The 14,357-nt window shown below is 48.2% G+C and overlaps 1 protein-coding gene across 1 annotated transcript in view; it reads left to right on the forward strand.

The window, feature by feature from the left end:
* The first annotated feature begins 10,460 nt into the window (after nt 1–10,460).
* LOC142184819 (vascular endothelial growth factor receptor kdr-like) overlaps nt 10,461–14,357 on the forward strand; it is a 114,947-nt gene continuing 111,050 nt past the window's right edge. Inside the window, exon 1 of the mRNA XM_075259913.1 lies at nt 10,461–10,891. Coding sequence (XP_075116014.1) covers nt 10,828–10,891 — 64 coding nt within the window. The 5' untranslated portion in view covers nt 10,461–10,827. The remainder of the gene's footprint in view (nt 10,892–14,357) is intronic.

Consider the following 14,357-nt stretch of genomic DNA (forward strand, 5'->3'; position numbering starts at 1 on the left):
CAAACCTTAGTAGGCCCGAGAACCAGGAACAGGTCTTGCAATGGCTGTCAGAGAACGCTTACAGCACATTGTCCAGCAGCCAGTCAGACTCTGCCTCCTCTCCTCCTATTACCCAACAGTCTTGTCTTCCTTCCTCCCAAAATTCCGAAGCTTTACAGAACAATAACCCAAACTGTCCCTGCTCCCCAGAGCTGTTCTCCGCTCCTTTCATTGTCCCTCAACCTGCCTCTCCACGTCACGATTCCACGAACCTAACAGAGGAGCATCTGTGTCCAGATGCTCAAACACTAGAGTCTCCTCCATCTCCGTTCGATTTGGTGGTGGATGACCAGCAACCCACCCTCATCGACGATGATGTGACGCAGTTGCCGTCAGGGCATCCAGTTGACTGGCGCATTGTGCGGGAGGAGGAGATGAGACAGGAGTTGGAAGAGGAAGTGGTGGATGATGAGGACACTGACCCGACCTGGACAGGGGGGATGTTAAGCGGGGAAAGTAGTGTGGATGTTGAGGCAGGTGCAGCACCAAAAAGGGTAGCTAGAGGCAGAGGCAGAGGTCAGCAGCTTAGGCGAAGCCAGGCCACACCCGGAATCTCCCAAGATGTTCCAGTTCGTACCCAGCCCCGAAAAACTCCCACCTCGAGGGCACGTTTCTCGAAGGTGTGGAGTTTTTTCAAGGAATGCGCCGAGGACAGATATAGTGTTGTCTGCACAATTTGCCTCTCGAAATTGATTAGGGGCTCTGAGAAGAGCAACCTGTCCACCACTTCAATGCGCCGTCATTTGGAATCCAAGCACTGGAATCAGTGGCAGGCAGCAACGGCAGGACAAAGGCCGCCTGCCGTTCACGCCACTGCCACTGCCTCTGCCTCTGCCTCTGCCACTGCCACTGCTGACTGTGCTGGCGATGCACTCCAGAGGACGAGCCAGGACACCACTTCATCTGCCTCCGCCACTTTGTTGACTTCTACCTCATCCTCCCCTGGTCCTGTCTTATCTCCTTCTCCTGCACCATCAAAGGCACCATCAGGCGTTTCTTTACAACAACCCACCATCTCTCAGACATTGGAGCGGCGGCAGAAATACACTGCTAACCACCCACACGCGCAAGCCTTGAACGCCAACATCGCTAAACTGCTGGCCCAGGAGATGTTGGCGTTCCGGCTTGTTGAAACTCCCGCCTTCCTGGACCTGATGGCAACTGCGGCACCTCGCTATGCCGTCCCTAGCCGTCACTACTTCTCCCGGTGTGCCGTCCCCGCCTTGCACCAGCACGTGTCACTCAACATCAGGCGGGCCCTTAGTTCCGCGCTTTGCACAAAGGTCCACTTGACCACCGACGCGTGGACAAGTGCATGCGGACAGGGACGCTACATTTCACTGACGGCACACTGGGTGAATGTAGTTGAGGCTGGGACTGCTTCCCAAACTGGCCCGGTGTACCTCGTCTCCCCGCCTAACATTCCTGGCAGGGACACGAGAAGAACACCCCCCTCCTCCTCCTCCTCTACCGCCTCCTCCTCCGCCACCGCCTCCTCCTCCGCCACCGCCTCCTCCTCCGCTGTTAGATTGACCCCAGCTACGAGTTGGAAACGTTGCAGCACTGGCGTTGGTAGACGTCAGCAGGCTGTGCTGAAGCTGATCAGCTTGGGGGACAGACAGCACACTGCCTCCGAGGTGAGGGATGCCCTCCTCGATGAGACGGCAATATGGTTTGAGCCGCTGCACCTGGGCCCAGGCATGGTCGTTTGTGATAACGGCCGGAACCTGGTAGCAGCTCTGGAGCTTGCCGGACTCCAACATGTTCCATGCCTGGCCCACGTCTTCAACCTAGTGGTGCAACGTTTCCTAAAGAGCTACCCCAATGTTCCAGAGCTACTGGTGAAAGTGCGGTGCATGTGCGCCCACTTTCGCAAGTCGACAGTAGCCGCTGCTAGCTTAAAATCTCTCCAGCAACGCCTGCATGTGCCACAACACCGGCTTTTGTGCGACGTCCCCACACGCTGGAACTCAACGTTTCAGATGTTGAATAGAGTGGTTGAGCAGCAGAGACCTTTGATGGAATACCAGCTACAAAACCCTAGGGTGCCACAAAGTCAGCTGCCTCAGTTTCACATCCATGAGTGGCCATGGATGAGAGACCTTTGTGACATCCTACGGGTCTTTGAGGAGTCCACAAGGAGGGTGAGCTCTGAGGATGCGATGGTGAGCCTTACAATCCCGCTCTTGTGTGTTCTGAGAGAATCCCTGATTGACATCAGGGATAACTCAGATCACACAGAGGAGTTAGGGATAGCATCCGATCCGTCACAGCTGGAGAGTAGGTCCACACATCTGTCCGCTTCACTGCGTTTAATGGAGGAGGAGGAGGAGGAGGAGGAGGAAGAAGAGTTGTCCGATGATGTGATGGTGATACAGGAGGCTTCCGGGCAACTTCGAATCGTCCCATTGTTGCAGCGCGGATGGGTAGACATGGAGGATGAGGAGGAAATGGAGATTGAACTTTCCGGTGGGGCCAGAGGAGTCATGCCAACTAACACTGTGGCAGACATGGCTGAGTTCATGTTGGGGTGCTTTACAACCGACAAGCGTATTGTCAAAATCATGGAGGACAACCAGTACTGGATCTTTGCTATCCTTGACCCCCGGTATAAAAACAACATCTCGTCTTTTATTCCGGTAGAGGGGAGGGCCAATCGCATCAATGCTTGCCACAGGCAATTGGTGCAGAATATGATGGAGATGTTTCCAGCATGTGACAGTGGCGGCAGGGAGGGCAGTTCCTCCAGTAGGCAACCAAGTTCTCACCGGTCCACACAAACGAGGGGCACACTGTCTAAGGTCTGGGACACCTTGATGGCACCCCCTCGCCAAAGTGCCGCCACGGAGGGTCCTAGTGTCACCAGGCGTGAGAAGTATAGGCGCATGTTGCGGGAATACCTTTCCGACCACAGCCCTGTCCTCTCCGACCCCTCTGCGCCCTACACGTATTGGGTGTCGAAGTTGGACCTGTGGCTTGAACTTGCCCTATATGCCTTGGAGGTGCTGTCCTGTCCTGCCGCCAGCGTCCTATCTGAGAGGGTGTTCAGTGCAGCCGGTGGCATCATCACTGACAAGCGCACCCGTCTGTCAGCTGAGAGTGCCGACCGGCTCACTTTGATAAAAATGAACCACCACTGGATAGAGCCTTCATTTTTGTGCCCACCTGTGTAAAGCACCCCAACATGAAACTCCATGTCTGTACTCAACCTCTCCAATTCCTCCGCATCCTCATATTCATCCACCATAAGCGTTGCACAATTCTGCTAATACTAGGCTCCCTCCAACATGATTTCCCCCAACTCTGCTGGTTAGAGGCTCCCTCCACCCTGATTTCCACCAACTCTGCTGGTTAGAGGCTCCCTCCACCCTGCTTTCCCACAACTCTGCTGGTTAGAGGCTCCTTCCACCATGAATTTGCCCAAACTGGGCTGTTTAGAGGCTCCCTCCACCATGAATTGGTCCAAACTGGGCTGGTTAGAGGCTCCCTCCACCATTAATTGGTCCAAACTGGGCTGGTTAGAGGCTCCCTCCACCATGAATTTGCCCAAACTGGGCTGTTTAGAGGCTCCCTCCACCATGAATTTGCCCAAACTGGGCTGGTTAGAGGCTCCCTCCACCATGAATTGGTCCAAACGGGTTTTTAGAGGCTCCCTTCACCATGAATTGGTCCAAACTTGGCTGTTTAGAGGCTCCCTCCACCATGAATTGGTCCAAACTGGGGTGGTTAGAGGCTCCCTCCACCATTAATTGGTCCAAACTGGGCTGGTTAGAGGCTCCCTCCACCATTAATTGGTCCAAACTGGGCTGGTTAGAGGCTCCCTCCACCATGAATTTGCCCAAACTGGGCTGTTTAGAGGCTCCCTCCACCATGAATTTGCCCAAACTGGGCTGGTTAGAGGCTCCCTCCACCATGAATTGGTCCAAACGGGTTTTTAGAGGCTCCCTTCACCATGAATTGGTCCAAACTTGGCTGTTTAGAGGCTCCCTCCACCATGAATTGGTCCAAACTGGGGTGGTTAGAGGCTCCCTCCACCATTAATTGGTCCAAACTGGGCTGGTTAGAGGCTCCCTCCACCATTAATTGGTCCAAACTGGGCTGGTTAGAGGCTCCCTCCACCATGAATTGGTCCAAACTGGGGTTTTTAGAGGCTCCCTCCACCATGAATTGGTCCAAACTTGGCTGTTTAGAGGCTCCCTCCACCATTAATTGGTCCAAACTGGGCTGGTTAGAGGCTCCCTCCACCATGAATTGGTCCAAACTGGGTTTTTTAGAGGCTCCCTCCACCATGAATTTGCCCAAACTGGGCTGTTTAGAAGCTCCCTCCACCATGAATTGGTCCAAACTGGGTTTTTTAGAGGCTCCCTCCACCATGAATTGGTCCAAACTGGGCTGGTTAGAGGCTCCCTCCACCATGAATTGGTCCAAACTGGGGTGGTTAGAGGCTCCCTCCACCATTAATTGGTCCAAACTGGGCTGGTTAGAGGCTCCCTCCACCATTAATTGGTCCAAACTGGGCTGGTTAGAGGCTCCCTCCACCATGAATTTGCCCAAACTGGGCTGTTTAGAGGCTCCCTCCACCATTAATTGGTCCAAACTGGGCTGGTTAGAGGCTCCCTCCACAATTAATTGGTCCAAACTGGGCTAATTAGAGGCTCCCTCCACCATGAATTGGTCCAAACTGGGTTTTTTAGAGGCTCCCTCCACCATGAATTTGCCCAAACTGGGCTGTTTAGAGGCTCCCTCCACCATGAATTGGTCCAAACTGGGCTGGTTAGAGGCTCCCTCCACCATGAATTTCCCAAAACTTGGCTGTTTAGAGGCTCCCTCCACCATTAATTGGTCCAAACTGGGCTGGTTAGAGGCTCCCTCCACCATGAATTGGTCCAAACTGGGCTGGTTAGAGGCTCCCTCCACCATTAATTGGTCCAAACTGGGCTGGTTAGAGGCTCCCTCCACCATGAATTTGCCCAAACTGGGCTGGTTAGAGGCTCCCTCCACCATGAATTGGTCCAAACTGGGTTTTTTAGAGGCTCCCTCCACCATGAATTTGCCCAAACTGGGCTGGTTAGAGGCTCCCTCCACCATGAATTGGTCCAAACTGGGCTGGTTAGAGGCTCCCTCCACCATGAATTTGCCCAAACTGGGCTGTTTAGAGGCTCCCTCCACCATTAATTGGTCCAAACTGGGCTGGTTAGAGGCTCCCTCCACCATGAATTTGCCCAAACTGGGCTGTTTAGAGGCTCCCTCCACCATGAATTGGTCCAAACTGGGTTTTTTAGAGGCTCCCTCCACCATGAATTGGTCCAAACTGGGCTGGTTAGAGGCTCCCTCCACCATGAATTTCCCAAAACTTGGCTGTTTAGAGGCTCCCTCCACCATGAATTGGTCCAAACTGGGCTGGTTAGAGGCTCCCTCCACCATGAATTTCCCAAAACTTGGCTGTTTAGAGGCTCCCTCCACCATGAATTGGTCCAAACTGGGGTGGTTAGAGGCTCCCTCCACCATTAATTGGTCCAAACTGGGCTGGTTAGAGGCTCCCTCCACCATTAATTGGTCCAAACTGGGCTGGTTAGAGGCTCCCTCCACCATGAATTTGCCCAAACTGGGCTGTTTAGAGGCTCCCTCCACCATGAATTTGCCCAAACTGGGCTGGTTAGAGGCTCCCTCCACCATGAATTGGTCCAAACGGGTTTTTAGAGGCTCCCTTCACCATGAATTGGTCCAAACTTGGCTGTTTAGAGGCTCCCTCCACCATGAATTGGTCCAAACTGGGGTGGTTAGAGGCTCCCTCCACCATTAATTGGTCCAAACTGGGCTGGTTAGAGGCTCCCTCCACCATTAATTGGTCCAAACTGGGCTGGTTAGAGGCTCCCTCCACCATGAATTGGTCCAAACTGGGGTTTTTAGAGGCTCCCTCCACCATGAATTGGTCCAAACTTGGCTGTTTAGAGGCTCCCTCCACCATTAATTGGTCCAAACTGGGCTGGTTAGAGGCTCCCTCCACCATGAATTGGTCCAAACTGGGTTTTTTAGAGGCTCCCTCCACCATGAATTTGCCCAAACTGGGCTGTTTAGAGGCTCCCTCCACCATGAATTGGTCCAAACTGGGTTTTTTAGAGGCTCCCTCCACCATGAATTGGTCCAAACTGGGCTGGTTAGAGGCTCCCTCCACCATGAATTGGTCCAAACTGGGGTGGTTAGAGGCTCCCTCCACCATTAATTGGTCCAAACTGGGCTGGTTAGAGGCTCCCTCCACCATTAATTGGTCCAAACTGGGCTGGTTAGAGGCTCCCTCCACCATGAATTTGCCCAAACTGGGCTGTTTAGAGGCTCCCTCCACCATTAATTGGTCCAAACTGGGCTGGTTAGAGGCTCCCTCCACAATTAATTGGTCCAAACTGGGCTAATTAGAGGCTCCCTCCACCATGAATTGGTCCAAACTGGGTTTTTTAGAGGCTCCCTCCACCATGAATTTGCCCAAACTGGGCTGTTTAGAGGCTCCCTCCACCATGAATTGGTCCAAACTGGGCTGGTTAGAGGCTCCCTCCACCATGAATTTCCCAAAACTTGGCTGTTTAGAGGCTCCCTCCACCATTAATTGGTCCAAACTGGGCTGGTTAGAGGCTCCCTCCACCATGGATTGGTCCAAACTGGGCTGGTTAGAGGCTCCCTCCACCATTAATTGGTCCAAACTGGGCTGGTTAGAGGCTCCCTCCACCATGAATTTGCCCAAACTGGGCTGGTTAGAGGCTCCCTCCACCATGAATTGGTCCAAACTGGGTTTTTTAGAGGCTCCCTCCACCATGAATTTGCCCAAACTGGGCTGGTTAGAGGCTCCCTCCACCATGAATTGGTCCAAACTGGGCTGGTTAGAGGCTCCCTCCACCATGAATTTGCCCAAACTGGGCTGTTTAGAGGCTCCCTCCACCATTAATTGGTCCAAACTGGGCTGGTTAGAGGCTCCCTCCACCATGAATTTGCCCAAACTGGGCTGTTTAGAGGCTCCCTCCACCATGAATTGGTCCAAACTGGGTTTTTTAGAGGCTCCCTCCACCATGAATTGGTCCAAACTGGGCTGGTTAGAGGCTCCCTCCACCATGAATTTCCCAAAACTTGGCTGTTTAGAGGCTCCCTCCACCATGAATTGGTCCAAACTGGGCTGGTTAGAGGCTCCCTCCACCATGAATTTCCCAAAACTTGGCTGTTTAGAGGCTCCCTCCACCATGAATTGGTCCAAACTGGGCTGGTTAGAGGCTCCCTCCACCATTAATTGGTCCAAACTGGGCTGGTTAGAGGCTCCCTCCACCATGAATTGGTTCAAACTGGGTTTTTTAGAGGCTCCCTCCACCATGAATTTGCCCAAACTGGGCTGTTTAGAGGCTCCCTCCACCATGAATTGGTTCAAACTGGGCTGGTTAGAGGCTCCCTCCACCATTAATTGGTCCAAACTGGGCTGGTTAGAGGCTCCCTCCACCATTAATTGGTCCAAACTGGGCTGGTTAGAGGCTCCCTCCACCATGAATTGGTCCAAACTGGGCTGGTTAGAGGCTCCCTCCACCATGAATTTGCCCAAACTGGGCTGGTTAGAGGCTCCCTCCACCATGAATTGGTCCAAACTGGGTTTTTTAGAGGCTCCCTCCACCATGAATTTGCCCAAACTGGGCTGGTTAGAGGCTCCCTCCACCATGAATTGGTCCAAACTGGGGTTTTTAGAGGCTCCCTCCACCATGAATTTGCCCAAACTGGGGTGTTTAGAGGCTCCCTCCACCATGAATTTGCCCAAACTCTGCTGGTTAGAGGCTCAATCCACCCTGATTTTCAAAACAAATGTTGGTGCCAACCTCAACTTACTACAAGGGCCAAATTCACTGCTGGTGACAAGCTCTCCTCACTGCAAGTGCCAAATACACATGTTTCAAGGTGTTTTCCTACTGTCAGAGAGGTGGTATTGAGTGTGTAAAGTGTGTAGTTGTTAGGCTGTGATGTTGGGGTAATAGAGGGTCTTTGGTGTGTTAGATGCCCCCAGACATGCTTCCCCTGCTGTCCCAGTGTCATTCCAGAGGTGTTGGCATCATTTCCTGGGGTGTCATAGTGGACTTGGTGACCCTCCAGACACGGATTTGGGTTTCCCCCTTAACGAGTATCTGTTCCCCATAGACTATAATGGGGTTCGAAACCCGTTCGAACACACGAACATTGAGCGGCTGTTCGAATCGAATTTCGAACCTCGAACATTTTAGTGTTCGCTCATCTCTAATATATAACAGTACCCCACACAGCGCCCCCTATAACAATATATAACAGTACCCCACACAGCGTCCCCTATAACAATATATAACAGTACCCCACACAGCGCCCCCTATAACAATATATAACAGTACCCCCACACAGCGTCCCCTATAACAATATATAACAGTACCCCACACAGCACCCCCTATAACAATATATAACAGTACCCCACACAGCACCCCCTATAACAATATATAACAGTACCCCACGCAGCGCCCCCTATAACAATATATAACAGTACCCCACACAGCACCCCCTATAACAATATATAACAGTACCCCACACAGCATCCCCTATAACAATATATAACAGTACCTCACACAGCACCCCCTATAACAATATATAACATTACCCCACACAGCGCCCCCTATAACAATATATAACAGTACCCCACACAGCACCCCCTATAACAATATATAACAGTACCCCACACAGCGCCCCCTATAACAATATATAACAGTACCCCACACAGCGTCCCCTATAACAATATATAACAGTACCCCACACAGCGTCCCCTATAACAATATATAACAGTACCCCACACAGCGCCCCCTATAACAATATATAACAGTACCCCACACAGCGCCCCCTATAACAATATATAACAGTACCCCACACAGCGTCCCCTATAACAATATATAACAGTACCCCACACAGCGCCCCCTATAACAATATATAACAGTACCCCCACACAGCGTCCCCTATAACAATATATAACAGTACCCCACACAGCACCCCCTATAACAATATATAACAGTACCCCACACAGCGCCCCCTATAACAATATATAATAGTGCCACATATGATTTGTTCTGCCAATTGAGAATTGTGCCCATAGAAATATTATACAGTTGAACACTGCGCCCCTATAATGGTCTAATATCCCCTAAATGATAATGCTCCATGTCGTGCCCACTGAAGAGTAAGTGCCCCACATTATGCCTTGGGTTCCATTTATACAGGGGTATTTGGGGCTGATTTTGAGGGTGATTGCACCTTAATTTCTGCCCTTATTCCGACTTATTTTCAATAAGGGGCAGCGAATAAAGCAAGATGCCGAAAAAATAAGCATTGTGTTCAGAGGTGTAACGTAAAGCCCCCGGACCTCAATGCAGACTCTGTAATGGGGCCCCTATATAACATGTGCCATTTAGAATAGTGGTATATTTTATGGGGCAGAGTTACCTATGGGTCTATTCATCTGAGCCTATCAGTGGAAATGGAAGAGGAATTTTAGCCAGTCGTCTACCTCAAACTTCTCTTCCATTTCCACTGTATGAACATGCGCTTCACAAGATAAATGCCAGGTATAATGCCCAAACAGGTAAGACTGCGCCCACCAGCCAATACATAGAAGCACCTGTCCTCGTTCCTACTCTGTCATTCAGCAATTCAGGATCTCTCCTGCAGAAGGTCTCAGACATTCGTATCTGCACAATAAGTCCCAGACAGACCCCTTAGGCCATGTTCATAATAGCACTGTCTTCTATTGTTCTGATCCATCATCGTTTAAAATGAGGGACATCAACAGAGCGTAAAAGATCCCATTGTCTAGCGTAGGATCTGCAGGGTTTCCTGCATGTAGGAGTTTTGATACATTGTGATACAGATGTGACTATCTATATTGTATATTATGGATTTCCAGGGTATTTGTATCCACAAAATTTGTATAAAGCCTCAAGTATTGGTGAGAAATGTATCCTTTCAGAGCCAGGGTTCCCCAGGCCCCCCGATGGGTCAGTTTGACCCTTTGTGACTATGACGTCACATCAGCAACTTTTTGTTATTTTTCCTTAACATAAAGCGATTTCGAACTAGGATTCTTACAAGGTCCAGGTCAGTTTAGCAGTGCAATAGTTAATTCCCTGAGGTCATCTGCACCAAATACCTGTAATCTACCTGTCAATGAGCCATCTATGAAAGGGCAGGAAGGGTCACAGGATTTTTTGCACTGAGATCCTTTAAGACCGGAGTATTCAGCACAATCTGTGCAATCTTTGGCTTCAGTAGAGCCAGGAAAAGCTGCCTTGAAGGCATTGGTGGCACGAGAGGTTCCTTGGCTGCGTCTGACGTATCTCCTTCCTCTTGTGTTCTGTATAAGAATCTGAGCTTGTAGCAAACATCCCAGCACCAGACAGCAGAGGACAGACAGGATCTCCTCCTCACTGGCCATGTAAAGCTTCTATCACTGTCTGTGTGTATAGTGTGAGCAGTCAACCTCAATCCCAGGGGGTGGCAGCTGGAAAGAGAAAACTTTGTCCAGAGCTAGAGGGGAAAAGTTATTGGAGCTGTAGCCTGCAGAGGGATCTTCTATTGTGCTCAGCTCCATACAGCACCTGCAGGCAGAGGCACAAACAAGTCTGGATCATGAGCTCTGTGAACAGCTCCAGTGCATAGGACCTGTTACTGACACTGTGTATCCTGGACCAGGGATTATTGCATGCTGAGATCTTCACATTTATGGACCTGTATGCTGTATGATCATCCCTTGTCATCATGCTGATCAAGCACTTTGTGGCTCTGGCTCTTATCTTGTTGCAAGGATTCCAGTGCAACTCAGGTAAGAAGAGGCAGTGACCGTCAGCTCCAGTGCATGTGGCTCTGTAATGTGTGGATTGGCTATAGAGGTTTTACTGCCAGTGCCAGGTGTGTGATTGGTTGCACATCTCCAAATGGATCACACATCCCCAGGACCAGCGGCAGGCTGATGTGGATTGGTGGATGTTACTCATTTTAGATTTGTTTATGTTTTATAGTTATTTTTTAGTTTCTATGTCACAAATATTGACACATTGTAACCACAATATCGAAGTCTCTGGAGAATGTATCAGGTTCAGAGGGAATTCCTAGAAAGTGTATAGAGGGGGTAGTTATCAGATAAATCTACTATATCCACTATGAAAATGCCCCCCACCCCCCCAGCATTAAGGTGGGGGATACCTAACAATTACAGTATCCTATATAAACTGCCCTAGACAATGTGGATGTGCTAGTATTGACACCAAATGACTTATCATCCAATGTGACAACCTAGGATGAAATGTGACCATCTCCCCTATTGTATGATGGTACCAGGTAACACCAATAGGGATTAAATGGATAACCATATACAATTACATAGTCATAGCATTGATTTTCTTCATCCAGGGTATAGGGGTATATCTGTATCTATATACCCCTATCAAGGCTTGTTGGCATCCGCCAGCACCCTGATTGTACTAAGCAATATGGATGGAAACTTCTTTGGTGGAAATGTATATATATTGTATGACTGGATGCAAAAGGTGAGCTGAACCTGTTTTCGGTTGTATTGTAGTAATATTGCATCGAATATGCATGACTAGGCCAAACTGGGTCACCTGTATTGACCTGCCCGTAGCCTTATTGTAATCTTATCCGCTGTTGTACTACAAGCATTGGTTACTCTCTGCATACAGTTGTGATTCTCTTCTAAGTGTTGTCTGGATACCTTCCCATTGGTAAAAGCCAAAGCGCTCTCCAGTGCTACGTCATTGTCCGTGTTTTCTTTATGAAGAAAGCTATTTCAGCTATGTACTAATACAATTGCTTGGCCGGGCTATAGATTTTTTTTTCTTATTTTCAGATATGTTTTCAATTAGCGTTACAAATGTCCCACAACAATCTTGAAAGTTTGTAAAACCTTCCAGCAGATGGCGCTTTCTTCCCCCTGAAGTTGCGATCATTGTCAAGTTTAATGTTATCCTTCCATAGAAGAAATGAAATAGTTGAAAAGTATCACATGGGAACGTTATATATTTTATAAGTCACTGGTATATAGCAAATATCTATATTAGATATTCATTGTCATCGGTTCTAATAAATTACCATCATATGAATATAATTATTTTAAGATAATTATGAAAAACTCCCCTTCCGTTTTTTTTATACTAATTCCCAGGGACCTGATCAAAGTGACCACAACAAACAAAGTTTCAGAACTTGATGTAAGGACAAAATGATCAAATGTTTTCTATGCAGGGCCCCAAATCCATAGATAGTATAGAGGGGAGCGGCGGGTGCTCCAGAGAATGCCCAGGGTCAGCAAGGGTAAGACTGGGACAGCGATCCTAAACTTGGTTTACTTGTAGGTTCATTAGAAACACATTTGGCTAATGAATGCGAGTTTACGACATGATGGCTTTGTGTATCAGTCTCTAGTCCATTAATGACATTTACTGCCCAAATCAGTAACAAAACCGACCCCAAGTGACCTTGTAAGTTCCAATATAAATTACCCCATTATAACTATAAGATCTAACATGTTAAAACATCTTCTTACATCATTGTAGCCAGGAACGATTCTGAAGTTTGTTTATTTTGTAGATTAATCTTAAGATTTTATGTTGCTACTTTGTATCTTATATGTTCAAAGTATCGTCCTTCATAATCCCAGACTGGGCTTCCTTACTTAGACCTTGTGTCTTCATCCAACCTCAGCTACTCCTTCATATAATCGGAAACAACACCCATCCAATGAGCTTGGAAAGCCAAGATTCAGGCGAAAAGTAACTTAAAAAAAAAATAAATTCCCAGATAACCCCTTTTAAAACTGGGCACATTGTCTCCTAGCCATAGGATAAGGGGTACATGTAGATTGGTAGGGATCCGACTTCTGAGAGTGCAGTTTTGCCCCCCAATGTACAGCAGGTGAGAAACCAAGTCTCCCTATAGAACCATCTAAGTTTCCCTGTAAAATGCTTATGCAAAGAAAAACACTTCCGAAGATTTCCTGTAGATTTCGCCACCTAATTCCCTGGTAGTCCACTCACAGGGGTGTGAAAAGCCCCTTGTCTGAAGTAATACGAAGACTCGTTGACATTCGTTCTCATTAAGACAGAGAGGATTACTAATGTCTAGAAATGTAGGGCTGAAAGGTTTGATCTATCACCTTGAATTTCCATGTAGAGGTGCAAGAATGAAGGCTTAAGGTCAAGCCTAAGAGCAAGGAGAGAATGTGCTAATAAATCAAGTAGGAATAGACCAGACCAGAGAGACTAGGTGGGCTCTTATCTTCTGTCAAGTCCTATACTTATTTATTGGCTAAAGACATAAGTGGGTAATGTGTTAAAGAGTCTGGATACCCTATAAACCTTCCAAAGAGCAGGTCAAGTGTGCTTTATGGCTGCTCTCTGCAAATAGCAGATTATTACCCTGCACAACACTGAGACTGAGCCATCGCTCCAACAACTCAGCCTTATTCCCATTGTATGTATTGTTTGCTTACAGATCTTTCAATCCTGATCATTTATGTACAGCAACATTCATTCCACACTTCCCATTCACAACACAGGCACGCTCAGCCGAGTCAGGCACCTTTACCATACAGATCCGTCATCAGACACAACCAGGAATGAACAAACTTGTAGGAAAACTCCATTAGTCAATAGAGTGTCCCGCTGTTCTATCCATTCTCATTGTGTTCTTATAAATATATTAAAATAGATAAGAGTAAAGTAACCAGCCCAGCCCATTGAGTGGGTAGAAAGTCATGATCATGGGCATTCCTGTGGTCGGACCTCCAAGTATCCAGTCCATATATATACCGTAACATTCTGTGATAGGAAACCCCCTTTAACTCTGAGGTCATATCTGAGGTCATAATCAGAGAACAAAGTATCTACACATACTGGAGTGTAAACACTTAGAACTTATCAACCAAGGAACATACTTTATACTATTAATCTTTTCATGGAACTTTTGTTTCCAGATGATACAGGAAGAGAACAATGGGGATTGTTGCCTTTTCGAGACACTTACTAATGAACATTCCTAAATACACTTCTGTTACCCCAAACCTTCTCTGTAGGAAGAATAATGGAGAGCTGCTGCGGAGAATTCACAATCCTATCACATCCTATCCAACCATCATTACAAGTAATATGGAGACAGTATTTATGGAGAGAGTAGCGAGGCTGCTACAATGTATCAGGGGCCATCAGAATGGCTGATACAACGCGGCTACTCTCACCTATTACCCAATCTCTTAGGATACCAGCTGGGAAATT

This window comes from Leptodactylus fuscus, chromosome 11 (assembly GCF_031893055.1).
Source record: "Leptodactylus fuscus isolate aLepFus1 chromosome 11, aLepFus1.hap2, whole genome shotgun sequence".
NCBI classification, from domain to species: Eukaryota; Metazoa; Chordata; class Amphibia; order Anura; family Leptodactylidae; genus Leptodactylus; species Leptodactylus fuscus.